The following is a 20,314-nucleotide window of genomic DNA, read 5'->3' on the forward strand; positions in this document are numbered from 1 at the left end:
GCTTAACCCACTGAGCCACCCAGGTGCCCCACTATGCGCTTTCTTATAGGCTCATGGGATAGAAAAGAGGCCGGCAGTTGAGAGGTTTTCAAGAATCTTTCCAAAAACTATACTTACAAACTAAATTGGGAAAATCTATCACTGGGGGGAAATTTTACCTAATTTCTAGACATGTTCAAAGAAGGAAAAATATGTCTAAAAGAGTTACTTACCACATTATATAGTGAACAGAAGACACGCCAGAAAAGAAATGTACATGGCAAAGTATAACTGTCCTAGTAGCTATTTGCGACTCTCTAAACTGTGAGCTGTTGTTTCCTAAGCTATAGTTGCTGAGGATTTTAGTTCTGAGTTCTTTGATAGAGTTTGTCTCTAACAAGAGGTTCTTTGGTTTTAAATCTTAAGTCAGAAATGCTAGAACTAATCTTACCTCGATTCTTCTGTTACTGTACTTCATATCAGAAATAGAAAACTCTATAACAAGAAAAAAATAAAATAGTTAGATATTCTTAGTAATAGAGCAAACACAGTAGGTTTAAGCCAGAGTTGGAGATGGAGTGATCTTAGTGATAAGGTTTGAGGAAAAGATAAAATTAAGAACTTTTCAAGTTGTGGGGCGCACAAACTTTCAAACTGTGACTCAGTTTGTTGAGCAACTGCCAAGTCCTACACCGGGCTCCCTGCTTGGCGGAGAGTCTGCTCTTCCTCTGACCTCTTCACTCTCACACACTCTCTCTCAAATAAATAAATAAAAGAACTTTTCAAGTTGTAATCCACACGGAGGTGGGTATAGAATGATTATAGAAAACTTAAGGCTTAGGGGCACGTGGGTGGCTCAGTGGGTTAAGCCTCTGCCTTCGGCTCAGGTCATGATCTCAGGGTCCTGGGATCGAGCCCTGCATCGGGCTCTCTGCTCAGCGGGGAGCCTGTTTCCCCCTCTCCCTCTGCCTTCCTCTCTGCCTAATTGTGATCTCTGTCTGTCAAATAAATAAATAAAATCTTTAAAAAAATACAAAAAAAACAAAAATACCTTAAGGCTTAAAGAAAAAAAGGGGGCCCCTAGCTGGCTTAGTCAGTTAAGCAACAGCCATCGGCTCAGTTCATGATCCCAGAGTCCTGGAACTGAGCCCCGCATTGGGCCCCCTGCTCAATGGGAGGTCTGCTTCTCCCTCTACCCTTCCCCCATCAAATAAAAAAAAATATCTTTAAAACAAACAAACAAACTTCAGGCTCCACCGCTGAAGGGGGATGCTGTTTTATATATAAGGTTTTCTTATATACAGTTTACCCTTGAACAAGATGGGTTTGAACTGCATGCGTCCACTTACATGTGAACTTTTTCAATAAATGCAATACAGTACTGTAAATGTATTTTCTTCATGATTTTTTTTAAAGATTTTATTTATTTATTTGACAGAGAGAAATCACAAGTAGGCAGAGAGGCAGGCAGAGAGAGAGGGAAGCAGGCCCCCTGCTGAGCAGAGAGCCCGATGTGGGACTCGATCCCAGGACCCTGAGATCATGACCTGAGCTGAAGGCAGCGGCTTAACCCACTGAGCCACCCAGGCGCCCTTCTTCATGATTTTTTAAAAGATTTTATTTATTTATTTGTCAGAGAGAGAGAGTGAGCACTGGCAGACGGAGGCAGAGGGAGAAGCAGGCTCCCTGCCAAGCAAGGAGCCCGATGTGGGACTCGATCCCAGCACACTGGGATCATGACCCGAGCTGAAGGCAGCTCTTAACCAACTGAGCCACCCAGGCATCCCTCTTTATGATTTTTAAAAAATATTTTATTTATTTACTTATTTGAGAGAGAGCAGAGGGAGGAGTACAGGTGAAGGGAAAGGGAAAAAAATCTCAGGCAGACTCTGTGCTGAATGGAACCTGACATGGGGCTCAGTCCCAAGATCCCGAGATCATGACCTGAGCTGAAACCAAGAGTCAGACCCTCAACTGACTGAGCACTCAGGTACACCTTTATGATTTTTCTCAATGATATTTTCTTTTTTCTAGCTCACTTTATTGTAAGAATACAGTATATAATACACATACAAAATATGTGTTACTTGACTGTTTATGTTATTGATTAGGCTTCCAGTTAATAGTAAGCTATGAGTAGTGAAGTTTCTGGGGAGTCAAAAGTTATACATTGATTTTCTATGTCAGTTTCCCCAGCTCTCACATTGTTCAAGGGTCAACTGTAAATGTATATTATATATATATATAATATGCATATTATATACATACACATACATGTTTGTGTTCATATATCTACATTTACATTCACAATTATATTCATAATCATATTTATGTTTATGTTTATATTCTGATAGGAAATACAAGCTTTCTGGGTCAGAGAACGGAGCAATCATTACTCACAAAGTATCATAGCACCAGCTTCCCACACCTCAGTTCCCCACAGGACAACACAGTGAGCACCAGATGTTTACCTGTGGGGAAGCACCACAAAAACAAACCCTGGAATTATGAGACTCAGAGTGATGGGTACTTCGACCCTTCTTTCTCTCCCAAGAAAGAGTGACCTTTACTATGAAATGTAAGCAAATGTCTCCAGGAGAAAGGGGGCATGGGCATGTATCTCGGGGTTTGATGATCCTTGAATGTAAGCAAACAGCTCCTGAGGAAATAAAGGTCTGAATCTCTCTGGAGCAGTACACTAACTCTAATTTCCAGGACATGTTTATCATGCAATCATCTTTTAACCTCATTTCCTAGCACTTTTTTTTTTTAAAGATTTTATGTATTTGACAGACAGAGATCACAAGCAGGCAGAGAGGCAGGCAGAGAGAGAGGAGGAAGCAGGCTCCCCGCTGAGCAGAAAGCCCGATGTGAGGCTTGATCCCAGGACCCTGGGATCACGACCCAAGCCGAAGGCAGAGGCCTTAACCCACTGAGCCACCCAGGCGCCCCCCTAGCGCTTTTTGTTCATAAAACCTGGGCCATACAGAAATGTGAAAACAAATATTCATGTATAATAGGGACAATTGTTTGAACTTAAACATGGGATAGATCATACACGGGATTTACTAGGTAGTGTCGACCTAGTGGTTGCCTTTTACCAAAAAGTCAGAATGGTACCTAAAGCCCCACTCACCACCACAGCTTGAAGTTAAAGCCAAAAGGTCCCATGTGTCTAGTGTCAAGGCAGGTCCCATAAATGGATGAAATGAGACAGATAGGGACAGTAGTAAGCTGAAATTATGTGTCCCAACTAAAAAGACATCCCCTGGGTGCCTGAGTGCCTGAGTGTTGGTTAAGCCAATGCCTTCGGCTCAGGTCATGATCCCAGTGTACCAGGATCAAGTCCCACATCGGGCTCCCAGCTCGATGGGGAATCTGCTTCTCCCTCTGACTTTCTCCCTTCTCACACACTCTCTCTCTCTCAAATAAATAAATAAAATCTTAAGAAAAATAAATAAAAATAAAAAAATAAAAAGACATCTACCACACAATTCCAAGTGATATTTTCCATTCCAAATGAATAATTTAGTACTACTAGTTTCTCCAGTCATCAAGAGAAGCCAGAGAGTTGGAGATTTTTTGTGAAATTTCCCACCCATCCCCTTTTTTTAGTGTTTTGAAGGTCGAACATAATATAATCCAAGTCCGTTTTAGTCACAGGTTGCTATTTTTTTTTAAGATTTTATTTATTTATTTGACAGACAGAGATCACAGGTAGGCAGAGACGCAGGCAGAGAGAGAGGAAGGGAAGCAGGCTCCCTGCTGAGCAGAGAGGCCAATGTGGGGCTCGATCTCAGGATCCTGGGATCATGACCTGAGCCAAAGGCAGAGGCTTTAACCCACTGAGCCACCCAGATGCCCCCACAGGTTGCCATTTTAAAATCTGACTTAGAAACAGACCTCTCTAAGATATAACACAGGTGAAGAAGACATCGGTGGGTGGAAAATGGTACCTAAGAAGAGGATACAAATAGGAGGGGTTTGAGCATTCCTCTTAGCCATAGCTAGCAAAACCACCTTCCAATTCTTTATGCATTTCTCCAAAAAATATTTATTGAGTGTTTGAGAAGTGACTGACAGATGGCAATAGAGTTATCAACAACAAAGACAAAATCCTTGCCCTCTGAGAGGTTATATTCTGGAGGTTGAGGTTTCCCTGTTGAGAAGATGCTGCAAGTTAATACCAGAAATACAACTAAATATAAAGTATAATTGGGTGCATGTGTATAACCTCCTGATTTAAAAAAGAAAAAAACCTTTCTAACCTTATTATAAATATTTGAATAAATGTTATTCAGTGTTGGGAAGGCTCGACATGAGGTAGAAAAACACTCAAACATTTCTGGTGAGATTGTAGAGGTGAGATCTTGCTGGTAGGTACTTTGGCATTAAATGTAGAAGGCCTTTCTACAATGTCTATAGAATTCCAGTTAAAAGATGGAATGTGCCAGGTTTTCTCCACTCCACAAACCTCACTCTAATGATAGTAAGGGAAATTAAAAAGAAGTAAACAAGAACAGCAACAACAACAAAAGCCCAGAGGACAAGACAACAGCCGAGGAAAGTCAACAAAACTTTACATAACGAAAACTTAATGAATGAATAAGAATTGATTGGCTGTCAGCCTGCAGGGGAAGAACTCAGTAAGAAATAAGAACTCCAGACAGGAGCCGGAATTGAAGATGCGGGGTACCTCCGAAGGTGAGGATGAACAAAAGGGGTTGCTTGTAAGTCTGGGGAAGAAGTGGTTCCCAGCTTCCCTGTCCTGCCCCACTCCACCAGAGCTGCTCTTCTCTGTTCCTGGCAATGGCTGGAAGTTTACTTTCTGGAGAGTTTGGGACAAAGATACTAAGGAGCTAGGGAGGTATAGTTGAGAGCAGAAGCAAGGTGCCGGAGTGAAAATAAAAGGATTAAGGGAAAGCTGGCAAACTGAGAGACTTTCAATCCAGTCAGGGCCTTGGGTTTTCCCTATCTAGGAAAAAGCGGCCAAGAGAAAAGCCTATCTGTGCATACGACACTTGGGGAATCCCTCACTCAACCATCTAGGTCTTTCTCTGCCCATTCAACTTGCTCCCTGGAGCACACAGCACTTTTTAGTCCCAAGAAACACAAATAGATAGCCAAGCCAAGGAACAATGGATGTGTGAGGAAAGCCTCTGATGTGAAAATACAGAGAACAAAACACAAGGAAAGAACAGAGTTCAAAAGAAACGGAGACCATGAAAAACCATCATGGTATACTTTATGCACCTCTTCTCGGGAAGCTCCTGGAAATGCACCCTACTGAAAATCCTGCCCTGACAGCTTCTCTGCTCTGCGATTTCTTTTATTGCAGTAAGCCAGTAAATGCACTGTGTTGAACTACAAACCTCCGGTTTGTCCCCGGAGGTTTAAGCCAATTGGTTTACGACAGTGGTGAGCAAATACCAAAGACAGCATTGCCATAAGGGAAAATGCCGGCCCCAGGGCTGCTATCTGGTAAATAAGTCTTGGGCTAGAAAGAATGGCAAACTCAAATCCTGGAGGAAGGCATCTTCCATGTAAGCCCCCAAATTCCCACAGGTAAACATCAACTAAATACGAGTTCACAGTAAAGATTTTTCAAACATTCAAGAAAAAGATGATAGATAGATATATAGATCATTTATTGGCAGAAGAATAAAGGGGTCCCTGTAATTAAATGAACTCACCTTCAGATTTTCTTTGCTGCCCCTTCAGAAAGTGAGGAACATCTTCTCTGACTACAGACATGGAGACATTTGGTTCTAAGCAAGGTCTTGGCAACAAAAGACCCACATTCTCATCACAGAGCTCCTTGGAACTTTCCTCTTTCTTCAAAAGTAAAGGTCCCATGGTCAGCGTCTTGGCCGGGAAGTCCACCATCTCATTTGGGAGAGAAACAGCATGTGCTCGTGCCCATTCTCCATGCACTGGGGCTATCTGACTAAAAGGGAGGAGGACAGAGTTTCATGCAAAACTTACTCCCTGTGCTTTCTGGATCTCCACTTCTCAGTCTAGCCTGATATCACCAGAAAGTTGGAGAACTATTTCCAAGTGGTGCTGCTGAATGGAAGAGATGTACTCTTGAAAGGACAAGACCTCTCCACCCTCTGACTCACGCCCCACATCATCTGCGTCCCTATTTCCCTGGGCAGAGAAATCAGAGGGGGAAAGTGCAGACATAAGGGATGCACTCTTTTCCTTCTCCCAAAGGCATTAGCTGGCTCAGGACTTCTCAAACTATCTTTGGGAAAGGACCAGTTTTTAAATTTTCCAATCCATTGTGGAATGACACTTTTGTAGCATTCTTATAATAAAAGTGAATTATTATAAGAATAAAACAAAAATCAAAACCATGAAAACAAAACCCAGTTTTTTCATTATCAGATCAGTGAACCTAAAATTACCTGGTCACATTGGAATACAACTTTTTAAGTGTTTACATTTTCACCTTCTGTCCTGACTTCATCACGGACTGGTAATAGAAGGACCACAGAATCACATATTAAGTGGCACTGCTGTAGGGTCAGCAAACTCTGCCCTAGGAGCCAAAGTCAGCCTTCAGTCTGTTTTTGCAATTTTATCAGATCACAACCATACCTATTTGTTTTCATACTGTCTATGACTGCCTTGGAGCCACTACTGCAGAGCCGAATCATTGCAACAGAAGCCACATGACCCATAAAGCCTAAAATGTGTATCATCCAGCTCCTGCCACAATAATATTTACTACAACCCCTGCTTTAGAGTGTTTTTTGGAGGGTGAATTACTAAAAATGTAGGTTACCACACAAGTATCCCTTTGTACTTAAATTTCAGCCTAAACTTTCAAAGAAAATTCCTTACTTGTTTTCTTGCAAATCTTCTTGGCTCACTTCTTGGAGATAACTGACATCCCTTGGAAAAGTAACAATAATCTCAACACCTGTAGAAACACATGATGATGATAAAAAGAAGAAAGTAATGAATGCCAGTGACATCTGGGAACTGAGTATTTTATTTCTAGTTATTTAGCTAATGCTTTTAATAATTAAAGAATGTGGAATAGAATAGAAAGCCCAGAAATCAACCTACAACTCTATGGTCAATTAATCTATGACGAAGAAAGCAAGAATGTGCAATGAGAAAAAGACAGTCTCTTCAACAAATGGTGCTGGGAAAACTCGAAAGCTATGTGCAAAAGAATGAAACAGGACAACTTTCTTACACCACACACAACAATAAACTCAAAATGAATGAAAGACCTAAATGTGAAACCTGAAACCATAAAAAATGTAGAAGGGAGCACAGTTGGTGATATCTCTGACATTGGCCATTGCAACATTTTTCTAAATATATCTCTTGAGGCAAAGGAAACAGAAGCAAAAATAAACTATTGGGAGTACACTAAAACAAAAAGCTCTGCACAGCAAAGGAAACAATCAGCAAAACTAAAAGACAACCTAGTGAATGAAAGAAGCCCTTTTCAAATGACATATCTGATAAAGTGTTAGTATTCAATATATAAAGAACTTATATAACTCAACTCCAAAAAGCAAATAATCCAATTCAAAAATGGGCAGAAGACATGAACAGATGTTTCTCCAAAGAAGACATCCAAATGACAGATACATGAGCAAAAAAAAAGTGCATAACAAAACTTTTCAGGTATGAAATAAAGATTTATGATGGGCAATGCTTTCTCCCTGGATGGAGCAAACAAGACCTCATTCTGTACAACTAATGACACCTACTTCACACAACCACTGGGAACTTTCAATGAGATCATTTACGTGGCCCCCTAGTAACTTGCTTGTGTGTGAATTTTGATCAATTCCTATCTGATTCCATGGAATGATTTCCAGTATAACCCTTAAGACAGAAAGTTCCAACTTGTAGAATCAATGCTTGCTTACAATATAACATGTTAAATTTACATTTAAAAACTAGTGTGAATCATGCTACTTTAAGGTTTGGTCAGGTATTCATATACTTTTATTAAGTATACGCCAAGCCTAACCCTTTGTGCTGAAGATACAGAAATAAACAAGGTACAAGATATAGAAATAAACAAGGTATCACTGTGACCTTAGTAAAGACAGCAAATAAAAAAGCACAGAGTGTATCAAGTTAAACCCTGTGATAGAAGTATACAAATGTTGTTGCAGGAGCATAGAGATGTATCCTTCTAGAACAACCCGGTGCTTGCCCCAGTCTTCAGTCCTATCTCTTAGGGCCGTTTAGTGAGTCTCCCTAGGCCTAGAAGAGCTATGGTTTTAATCAGCCCCACTGATAGAATGCTAGGAAGGAAGCAGAGCAGAGAAGATCAAAGAGGGGTATGAATCAGACAGATCTGGACCACCTCTGCTCTTCGTGGGTGACTTCGGGAATGTTCCTGAATAATCTACCTTTGGTTTTCCTGATGTTTTCCCAATATGATGACATGCCTGCAGGTTTTCTAATAAATAGCAAGGAGCACGTGTCTAAAAATGAGGCTTCCCTGGAATGGTCAATATATTCTTAAATTTTTTCAAAGAGCCTAACCACCACACTATATATCAGCACAAAATGAGAGGCTTGGAATTCAAATATAAGGAATACCTGTGTGACTGTCTTTGTGGAAATTGTTAAAAACTAATGGCCCTATCCTAATTGTTGGTCCTAAATTGGGGCGGGGGGGATTATAGAACATGCTGGCTCTGAAATCAGCTGGGAACATACAGATGTTCCCCATTTTGTCTCTCTAATAGTGCGAATGGTTGTGGGAACCTCTGAACCTACCCAGTGGGCCAGAAAATATTTTTACATGTAGAAGTAGAACCCTTGCTCCTGAGTGTGCCCTTCCGCTTAAGAAGAGGTAAAGTAAGCCTAGCAGAAAAAGGTTACGGTAGAGAGAAACTAAGGCAACGTTTAAATATAGTCAGAAACAATTTTGCAGAAGAGGTGAAAATGATATTCAAAGTGGGAAAATGATCCTTAATTTGCTAAAGTTCAGCCATTATTAAAATGAAAACTGAAAAATGGCCCAGTCTAATTCAGTCAGTGATGAAACATTATCATCTCTAGAACTGTCTTCCTTTCCTGTGTTTTCTACTGGTTCTGTTTAAATTGATGGGCATCAAAGTTCAAAATATTTTGACACCCTTTCCACACTTTTATAATTTCCTAAACCGTGAATCTCAACACGGATTTTTTTTTTTTAAACTATATTTTCCAGTCTCCTTTGCCACTCGAGTTCAGAAAGCCAACTGGAGAGCCAGAGTCTTTTCATGAGTTACATGAAAAAGGTAAGATGCAGTCATCGTTTTTGCTGGTGTTCTTGTCTGCAGGTGGATGAGTTTCCAAGCTTGATAAGTGAGCAACTTCCTGGTTGGGGCAGAGCAACGTAATATGGGGGTGAGCAGCCGGCTTTGAGATGTGATTACCAGAATTCTTCCTGACAATCGAACCTAGAGTCTGTCCTTCTCCTTTGGCTTTTCAATGGTCTGTGAGTTTTCTAATATATTTTTTTAACTTCCTTCATTTCTAACTCAATTAAATTTTGTTTTCTGCAACAAGAATCCTGATGGATACAAGTACATTAAAAATTTTCAAGCACAGTACTTTTAGGAAATAGATTCTTATTCCATTTATGAAGAGAGGAATTTTACATGTTCAAGGTAGTCTTTGAGGTTTGCATCTGATAATTGTTCTAGGAACTTAGCTGATTGATGAATGCAAGAAGATTTTTATACTAAGGAAAAAGATGAGGGTTTTTTTTTAAAGATTTTATTTATTTATGTGACACAGAGAGAGAGAGAGCACAAGCAGGGCTTGTGGCAGGCAGAGGGAGAAGGAGAAGCAGGATCCCCACAGAGCAGGGGGAGCCCAATGTGGGACTCAAACCCAGAACCCCAGGATCATGACCTGAGCCGAAGGCAGTTGCTCAACCAACTGAGCCACCCAAGTGCCCAAGATGAGGAATTTTTTAGGGGTGGCATAAATTGTACTTTATAAATTACCTTCTATAAAAGCCTATAATTAAGCTAATGCAAGCTGCAGGAATATTTAGCTGTTAAAAGTCTATGGGTGTGATCTAAACATTATGGAGTTTATATATATTTTGGTCATACTCCCTTTTGAATAGAATACAGTGAACAAAAAGATAAACTAAATGATTAAATGTGTGTATCTACAACAGGATAGAAACTCACATGGCATATACATAAAGTCTGTATAAAGTGTGCAAGCACTTACACATCAACAACTTCAAGTATGTTAAAAATATGTAAATGGGAGTTAAAGAGATTTATTGATACTTAAGATGAATACAACACACACTAGTGCTCCACACGTTTTTTTTTTCTTTTAAAGATTTTATTTATTTATTTGACAGACAGAGATCACAAGTAGGCAGAGAGGCAGGCAGAGAGAGAGAGGGGAGGAAGCAGACTCCCCACGGAGCAGAGAGCCCGATGTGGGGCTCGACCCCAGGACCCCAGGATCATGACCTGAGCCGAAGGCAGAGGCTTTAACCCACTGAGCCATCCAGGCACCCTGCTCCACACGTTTTTGTTTCACACTTGTGACTTGAAAGAGTAACTACTAAGGACTAATAACTATGAGAAGAAAATATACCAGAAACATAATCGCTTCTTTCAAATTTGAGAAATTTCAAGCAAAATTTTAAGCAAGAGCTCAAATTCTAAGCAAGAGCTTAGTGGAGGTGTTACATATGTGCTATGACTCCTCTATGAAAATTTTTTATATTTTAAATTTATAAAAAAATTATAAACGTTTTAAAAGATTTTATTTATTTGAGAAAGAGAAAATGTGAGCAAAAGAGCGAGTACAAGGAGTGGGGGTCGAGGTGGGAGGCAGAAGGAGAAACAGGCTTCCTGTTGAGCAGGGAGCCCAATGCAGGGCTCCATTCCAGGACCCTGAGATCATGATCTGAGCTGAAGCCAAAAGCTTAACTAACCGAGCCACCCAGTTCCCCCTGACATTATAAATTATTTTAAAAGAATTAATTGCACCTCAAATGGCAAGTCATCTCCAAATAGAGTAGAATAAACAAATTATTTAATCTCTTGGAGGGTACTCGGGATACAACTGTTCTGAGAACTCTGCTTTGAAGTGTTCAAAAGTCAAAGTCAGACCACAAGGGGTGTTTGGAAGAGGGCCAGGATTTTTTAAATTTTAATTATTTAGTTATTCTCCACCCTAAGCCTGGACAAAGGAGATTCCAAGTGAGTTTGAGAGAGACAGGAGCTCAACAGGAGAGGGCAGCATCGCATAAGAGGCCAAAGGAGATCGTGGTTGGGCCGGCACTGCGGTGTTTGAGGAGGTTCACAGGGTTGCAGAGAAAAGAATCAAAGCGGACAGCTTCCCTGCAGAGTTAGAAATGGAAGCCAGAAAATTGCCGGAGAGAAACTGGAGCAGTGTGAATAAACATTTAATTTAAGAAATTTATAGGTGAGTAGACCATTGTGATCTTTGTGAAGACCATTTTCTGAAGTGAGAATCCGCAAATACCTTGTGCTCTGTTAAATGCAAAGGCATTCGTGGATATGACAGGATAACATATTTGGAATGGGTGTTGTTCTGGAAAATTCCAGACGTATGTCCTCATGGAATACAAGACTGAGACTTGGGGCTTTAGTGCCTTGTTCAGTTCCCCATCTTTTTCGGAAGAGAGAAGCCCTGGGATAACAGCTGATGGAGAAATGCTCGTTTCTGGAAGAGAACAGATCCGTGGAGCTGATGGAAGATTCCGAGAGGAAAGAAATGGGGAGAAAGATGTTATCGGACAAAAAGGAAAGCGGGGGAGGATGGCCAGCTGAGCTGGAGTGAGGTGAATCAGGACAGAGACATAAGAGAGATGGCCATTTTAGCTGGCAAGTGGCCAAGACTCTGATTGAGATAAAGATCAAAGGATAGGACTGTGAGTGGGTTTTCTTGACCTTTGAGATTTTCTGTGTTTTCAAAGTTCTCTACCAAGACTACTGAAATTGGGGTGGCGGGGTGGGGGGAGAGTGGGGTCCCAATAATCAGTGTATACAATAACACAAATAATAGCCCAGATACCTTCTGTCCCGGATTGCCAATCTTGTCCATCACCACTTGGATCTCCTCCTTCAGTAACCAATATGGAATGACTACAGTCCTCATCTTGGTCAAACTCCTGCAATATCATGAAATAGCAACTCAATTATTTAATGTACTACTTTGTTGACAGAATGAATAGTAATTTTTCGGGGCGCCTGTTTGGCTCAGTGGGTTAAAGCCTCTGCCTTTGGCTCAGGTGGTGGTCCCAGGATCCTGGGATCAAGCCCTGCATTGGGCTTTCTGCTCACAGAGAGCCTGCTTCTCCCCTCTCTGCCTGCCTCTCTGCCTACTAGTGATCTCTATCTGTCAAATAAATAAATAAAATCTTTAAAAAAAAAAAAAAAGAATAGTGATTTTTCTAATAGTGATTTTCTAAGACAAAATGAATAGTGATTTTCTAAGTTACACACGGTGGATTCCTTTTAAGTTGGAGAAAGTATTTAAGACTGAAATAATGGGAAAAGTATCTCCTCCTGAGCACCAAGCTCAGACAGTCCCATGGACATGATTAAGTGCATAATCAAAAATGAAGATCAAAGCTGAAATCACATGGACACATAGAAATTCAATATCTTATACTTTTTATCATGTCAGCATCCAGGCTGCTAAGCTGCCACGAATTCTATCTGGGCTAACTGGAAAGAATCCTTTGGCCACAGCAGTGAACAACCCCAAAGGAACATGATTTTTTTCCATAACGCCTCCCAGGGGCATCATTTACAGTTGGCAAGGATGGAAAACCTGCCCCATATGGAAGCTGCAGATATAACTCTAGACTGAAAGGAGACAGCAAAGCTGATTAAAGTTTTCACTATGACAGCTTTCTGATCTAATCATGGCATGCAACCTCTCAAGGAAGGAAAAACTTCCTTTCTACCATGTAGAAAGTAATCATTATGCTAAGAACCATGGTTGAAAACCAACTTGATTTATGAAAAGTAATCCCTAACTCTCCAAATGAGAAGTGTTTTCTTATTAGAATTCATTGTTGTCGATAGGTTCCTTCCTTAGAAGTTGTTGCGTCCAGTGATTTTCCCCTATTTAAAGTCTATAACAGTGATAGAGGCAAGAGGTTGTTAAAATACCCCCTCATAACCCGGAAGTTACAATGAGCTCTCTGGCTTCTCTTATCTGCGTGAGCCACCTATTTAAGGGAACTGGTGGATATAAAGTCTTTGCCCTAAGCGCAGATGCCTGTCACACAGGTGGGCAAGGCAGTCCATCACAAAGACTCTGATATGTCATTCATTCATAACCAGTCAAGCTTGGGAATCTTTTCCACTTTGTTCATTTTAATTATCACAGAAAATACTAAAAGTAAAATCCTTCATTTACACTGCCATTAAAATGTTTTAGGTATTCAATCATAATAACTTCATAGTCATACGTATTACCTGCTTTTTAAAGCATTTCCTATCGCCTGGCAAGGATTAGGAACCCTGTCTCAGACCATCCCGGTTGTCACTGGCAAATAGGAGACCTGGGCTGGGTCACCCTGATACTAGGCTGCTGTCAATTTCACAGCTTGCTCTTCTCTGCATTTCAAAAATTCTACCACTATGGGGCACATTTCTTCTCCATCCCATTAATTTACAAAGGGGGAGTGGGGAACTCTTTTTAGAATATATAGAAATACAAAAAATGCAGTAGAAAAAAAATCTCCTATTATCCTACAAATGAAAAGCAAATTCTGTTAACATAGAAATAATATTTCCTTAGTCTTTTTCCAAAGTATTTAAAAATATAGTTGCATCAAAAAATATATATATAGTTGCATCATACATTGTTTTGTCCAGGTTTTTCACTGAAGACAAGTACAAATTACATAGCAATTTCCTAAGTAAACATTATTTTAATGTAATTGTAAATTCTTTCCTTCAACAAATATCTATCATAACAATGTTTAGTTAAACCCATGAGTCTTACAATAGAAGCCCATAATGTTTATTAGGCAGTTCTTAATTCTTCAATATTACACATTATGCTGTGAACATCCTTGCAATGAATACCCCAATTTTGTATTATTTCTTTTTTTTAAGATTTTATTTATTTGACAAACAGAGACCACAAGTAGGCAGAGAGGCAGGCAGAGAGAGAGGAAGGGAAGCAGGCTCCCTGCTGAGCAGAGAGCCCAATGCAGGGCTCTATCCCAGGACCCTGAAATCATGACCTGAGCTGAAGGCAGAAGCTTAACCCACTGAGCCACCCAGGCACCTCTGTATTATTTCTTTAGAGTAAATTTCTAGATATGGAATTATTGATCCAAAGAGTATGAGCATTTTTAAGTTGTTTTACACACATTACTTTACTTTTATTTAATTTTTTAAAAAGATTTTACTTATTTATTTGACAGAAAGAGAGAGAAGCAGAAGCAGGTTCCCTGCTGAGCAAGGAACCCGATGTGGGACTCAATTCCAGGACCCTGGGATCATGACCTGAGCCGAAGGCAGATGCTCAACCATCTGAGCCACCCACTGAGCCTCCTCACCCATTACTTTAGAAGTTTGCACTTACTACTTACACTCTACCAGCAATGCATGAGGGTGTTTTGCTACATCTGCTCCCTTAGCAAAATTATCACTTTTCATTTTTAGGGATATAATACATGAAATTACTCATTGTTCTTTGAATGTGTACACTTTGATTAGTAAAAAAGTTTACAGATAGTTTCACATCTCTCTTGACCCCTGAATTTTTCCGTTATAAAAAAATATATTTTATATATATTTATATATACTAAATATATAATATTTATATAATAAATATATATTTATGTGTATTTATATTTATATTATATTATATAAATTATAATGTAATTTATATTATATAATTAATAATTAATAATATATGATTATAATATAATATGATTTTATATTATATATAATATAAATATATAAAAATACATATAAACATATATAAATATATATTTATTATATAAATATTACTAAATAAGAATATTATTTATTATTTAATAAATAAACAATAAATAAAATTTAGTATTATATTTAATTATTATTAAATATTATTATATTAATATATAATATAAATACATATAAATATATAATATCTATTATATAAATATATTATATATTATATATATATTAATATTATATATAATATATATAATAAATATATAATATTTATAAATTATATAAATATATAAATTATATTTCTATATTATATATAATATTATATATAATATAAATATAATAAATATATAATATATTTATATAATAGATATTATATATATAATATAAATATAAATATAAATTATAAATATATAATATATTTACATATAAATATAAATATAAATTATACATATATAATATATTTATATAATAGATATTATATATCTATTATATTTATATATTATATATAAAAATATAATTTTATATTATAAATTTATTATTAATTTAAATAATAAATTTATTATGAATTTATTATTATATTATAATTTATATTAACATAAATACAAATATATACACACACATATATAAATACATATATAAAAAATATGTGTGTGTGTATATATATATATATATAGTTTTTGTTTGGATCCTTAGTCTGGAATACTCTATGAGACCTCGAAATAGATTTCTATGATTTCACATAATTACAGTGACACAATGAAATTTTTATGTTAAACTTTGGAAAATAGCAGCCTTCATATGGAAGTCTTAATATACGATTGGTCTTCACATCAGGTATCTGTTATTAATGAGCTGTGATCAGTCTCTATTGCTCAGTTCATTTATTAGCTGGTCCTTTTGGAAAATCTGAAAGATGCAGAGTCTGTGCACACCTACCTACAAAAACCCATTACGATGACTAGCATTACATACATAGTGTCAGACACTCCTCTATGCAACTTACACTTATTAACCATTTAATCCTCACACTAACTCTAAAGGTAAGAACTGTTGTTTTCTTTTTACACACAGGCCCAGAGAGGTTAACCAAAGTTATGTAGCTAGCTAGTGGTAGAGCTGGAATCACACTCAGACTCTGAAGTCTGGTTCCAGAGCCCTTAATCTTCTGCTTTCATGCTATCATGAAACACCTAAAATAAAGAATCTCAGTGCGCCTGGGTGGCTCAGTGGGTTAAGCCACTGCCTTCGGCTCAGGTCATGATCTCGGGGTCCCGGGAACGAGTCCCGCATCGGGCTCTCTGCTCAGCAGGGAGCCTGCTTCCTCCTCTCTCTCTCTCTCTGCCTGCCTCTCTGCCTACTTGTGATCTCTCTCTGTCAAATAAATAAATAAAATCTTTAAAAAGAAAAGAATCTCGAAAAGAACCAGAAGGTGTCTGGGTGGCTCAGTAGGCCAAGTGTCTGCCTTTAGCTCAGGTCATGATCCCAGGGTCCTGGGATAGAGCACTGTCAGGCTCCCTGATAAGTGGGGAGTCTGCTTGTCCTTCTCCTCCTGCCCTTCCTCTCTGCTCATGCTCTTTCTCTCTCAAATAAATAAATAAAATCTTAAGGGGGAAAAAAAAAAAAGGACCAGAAAGAAAAGAATCAATAACAGTAAGCAAAATTAAGAGACAAGAATACTAAAACCCAATTTGTAAGTTTTGCACGGGGGGAAAAAAAAAAAAGATATGTGACACCTGTAAGTATCTGACGACAATTTCTTCCATAGAATAAACTGAAAAAACCATAAGCATCACACATACACAAAAAGGATGCAAAGAATAACATATACTTTGAAGGTCATCATGGAAATGAAGACTCTAAAACAGAAACAGCTCCAGATTTTCTAATTTCCTTTAGAATGATAAATATGAAAGACTTTAAGATGTACCTGGGTGCCCCAAGGAGGACAATTGAAATAATGACACTCAGTCATGAGTGAAGGAGAGAAAATATTAGAACAACCCCAACATAAATGGATTTCATAAACCACTGACAATGGTGCAGGAGATAACAATAGACTAGAAAACAATAGACTAGAAAAAATAGACTAGTATAGTACTCGAATCTCAAACAACGGAATCCCAAACATACAGAAGAGAAAAGAGGCAGAAGAAACATAAGTAATTAAGTTGGAAAGGAAGATTCTCCTTAGATGAAAGGGGATTGGGAGAGGCTGTAAAGTCTCACAGGGGGCAATCCCACAAGTAAGGCAGCTGCCTATTTTCGTAAATGAGAAAAACCTATTGCAGACAGCAAAAAAGAAAACCAAGCTTTCATTCAAAGAAAAGAAGTGAAGGATGACCTTGGGTTTTATGATTTAAACCCTAGAGAAAGCACAAGAAGAAAAGGCAAGTTCAATAGTCAGAGTCTGTTTCTCCCTCAGAAATGACTTCAAAGTTATTTCAATCATAATAAGAAAAATATGGAGGGAAGGCTCAGTAAGTGTTTTTAAGTTGCATGGGAAAAAATGTACTACTGTAAAGGGATGTTTAGTTCTTTTACAAAAGAAAATTGCTTAAACATACCATAAAAAAATGAAAAGCAAATGTGTTTTTGTTTACCAATTTCTAATGCATGACTGTTACTTTCAAGATTAGTCTCTAGGTATTTTATTTCAATTACTATGTAATATTAGTAAACAAAACCAAGACAACCTTCAATGTTGTGACAAAATGTGCTCCTTGCAGGGTTGCTCAGCCTCACCCCTACTGACATTGGGACTGGATAACTTGCCATTGTGGGTATGATTCTGTGCCCTCCAGGATGTTTAGCAGAATCCCTCAGCTCTACCCACACTAGATGCCAGTTGCCCCTCCACCCCAGTTGTGACATAAAAAATGTCTCCAAATGCAGTCAGATGCCCCCTGGCAGGAGGGCAAGATCGCCCCCCTGTGGAGAACCAGTGTATCAGAGCAACTCTGGTTTGGTTTTTGTTTTTTAACCTGCTTTAAAAAATTATAAATTCGGGGCGCCTGGGTGGCTCAGTGGGTTAAGCCGCTGCCTTCGGCTCAGGTCATGATCTCAGGGTCCTGGGATCGAGCCCCGCATCGGGCTCTCCGCTCAGCAGGGAGCCTGCTTCCTCCTCTCTCTCTCTGCCTACTTGTGATCTCTCTCTGTCAAATGGATAAATAAAATCTTTAAAAAAAAAAAAATTATAAATTCACGGGTGCCTGGGTGGCTCAGTGGTTTAAGCCGCTGCCTTCGGCTCAGGTCATGATCTCAGGGTCCTCGGATGGAGCCCCACATCGGACTCTCTGCTCAGCAGGGAGCCTGCTTCCCTCTCTCTCTCTCTGCCTCCCTCTCCATCTACTTGTGATTTCTCTCTGTCAAATAAATAAATAAAATCTTTAAAAAAAATTATAAATTCACAAAGGAAAATACTCAAATAGTATTAAATAAGCTGGGTTTTTATTTCTTTATTTTTTAAGGATTTTAAGTACATCCACTGTGGGACTTGAACTCACAACCCCAAGATCAGGAGTCACATGCTCTACCAACTGAGTCAGCCAGACACCCTTACACTGTTTTTTAATATTAAAAAAATAGTAAGAATAGTATTAAAATACACATTTCCATTCTACCTCATCCCATCCCATGCCCCAAAGGAGTCCTGATTTAACCATTTCTATACATACATTTTTAAATATTTTATTTTTTTAAGACTTTATTTGAGGGGCGCCTGGGTGGCTCAGTGGGTTAAGCCGCTGCCTTCGGCTCAGGTCATGATCTCAGGGTCCTCGGATCGAGCCCCACATCGGACTCTCTGCTCAGCAGGAAGCCTGCTTCTTCCTCTCTCTGCCTGCCTCTCTGCCTGCTTGTGATCTCTCTCTGTCAAATAAATAAATAAAATCTTAAAAAAAAAAAAAGACTTTATTTGAATGAGAGAGAGAGCACAAGCCGTGGGAGGAGCAGAGGGAGAGGGAGAAGCAGACTCCCTCCTGAGCAGGGAGCCCAATGTGGGGGTTGATTCAAGGACCATAACCTGAGCCAAAAGCAGATACTTAACCAACTGAGCCAGCCATGCGCCCCTAAAGATTTTGTTTTTAAGTAATCTCTACAACTGATGTGAGGCTCGAACTCACAGCTGGAGATCAAGAGTTGCATCCTCCACCAACTGAGCCAACCAGATGCCCCCAACCATCTCTATATTTTAATTTCAAATTAATTTCAATGTGTGTCCAACTTACATGTTTTTAAAAAAGTCAAATAATGGTAAAAACTTTTAAGTAAAGGTCATCAGTGTCCTTCCCCACCCTTTCCCTCTAAGGTAACCACTTCCAACTTTTTAATTGTTTCTTTTGATATTTTCTTCCATATCTCTAGCTGATACAATAGTCCTGCTATCTCCTGAGTCATCAAAATAAAATATTACCTACTGAGTTTTTATTATGTAGACAGTATCATATTCTTATACCCCCATTTTTATTTCTGTTTTGTTTTACTCATTTTCTTATATTTTTTAATCCCTAAATCTTCCCAACCTCCAGTGATTTCTCCACTTGGTTAAATATAGGAGATAATATATTAGTTCCATTGCTTTCCTGGAAATCCCCATTATCCTGCTCTTCTCCCCTCCTCCACCCCAAATTATTTCAGCTCTTTGTTCCCTAGACTTGATACATGGCTGACACCTTGGAACTTGCCTTCTCCATAATACCAATGATTCTCTATCTCTTGTGTTAGAGTCCAGATCCCCTGCATCATGGTCCAATTTTCCTTCTTTATTTTTATCTATCCCCTTAATTTTTTTTAAAGATTTTTTTTAAGATTTTATTTATTTGACAGACAGAGATCACAAGTAGGCAGAGAGACAGGCAGAGAGAGAGAGAGGAGGAAGCAGGCTTCCTGCCGAGCAGAGAGCCCGATGTGGGGCTCAATCTCAGGACCCTGAGATCATGACCCAAGCCGAAGGCAGAGGTTTTAACCCACTGAGCCACGCAGGTGACCCAAAGATTTTTTTTTTTAGGTAATCTCTACACCCAACATGGAGCTCGAGTTTACAAACCCAAATTCAAGAGTCACATGCTCTACTGACTGAGCCAGCCAGCTGCCCCTCTATTCCCTTAATTTAATAGGGCACATAGTAGCTTCCTTAAAAGGTATTTGAGAAGTAAAATGCTTGAGTGTTAAGTATGTCTGAAAAAATTCTTTATTCAATTCTAATACTTGATTGATAGTTTGTCTGGATATAGAATCCGAGGCTGGGAAAAATTCTTTTCTCAGGTATTTGAAAGCATATGCCTCCCCTTGCCATTACCTTCGATTTAAGTGTGGCAAACATTCAGAAACGTGCATAGATCCGTAAATTTTTATAAACTGAACACATTTGTGTAACCAGGACCCAGATCAAGTAAAAT

The 20,314-nt window shown here is 38.7% G+C and overlaps 1 protein-coding gene across 3 annotated transcripts in view; it reads right to left on the reverse strand.

The window, feature by feature from the left end:
- MAP3K19 (mitogen-activated protein kinase kinase kinase 19) overlaps positions 1 to 20,314 on the reverse strand; it is a 68,724-nt gene that overhangs the window by 18,791 nt on the left and 29,619 nt on the right. For all 3 annotated transcript variants that reach the window (XM_082689283.1, XM_082689281.1, XM_082689282.1), the window contains 4 exons: positions 12,028 to 12,124; positions 6,829 to 6,907; positions 5,673 to 5,926; positions 431 to 474 (listed from right to left, as the gene is read on the reverse strand). In XM_082689283.1, the coding sequence (XP_082545409.1) occupies positions 431 to 474; positions 5,673 to 5,926; positions 6,829 to 6,907; positions 12,028 to 12,124 (474 nt within the window). The remainder of the gene's footprint in view (positions 1 to 430; positions 475 to 5,672; positions 5,927 to 6,828; positions 6,908 to 12,027; positions 12,125 to 20,314) is intronic.

This window comes from Mustela nivalis (assembly GCF_964662115.1).
Source record: "Mustela nivalis genome assembly, chromosome: 11".
Lineage (NCBI taxonomy): Eukaryota > Metazoa > Chordata > Mammalia > Carnivora > Mustelidae > Mustela > Mustela nivalis.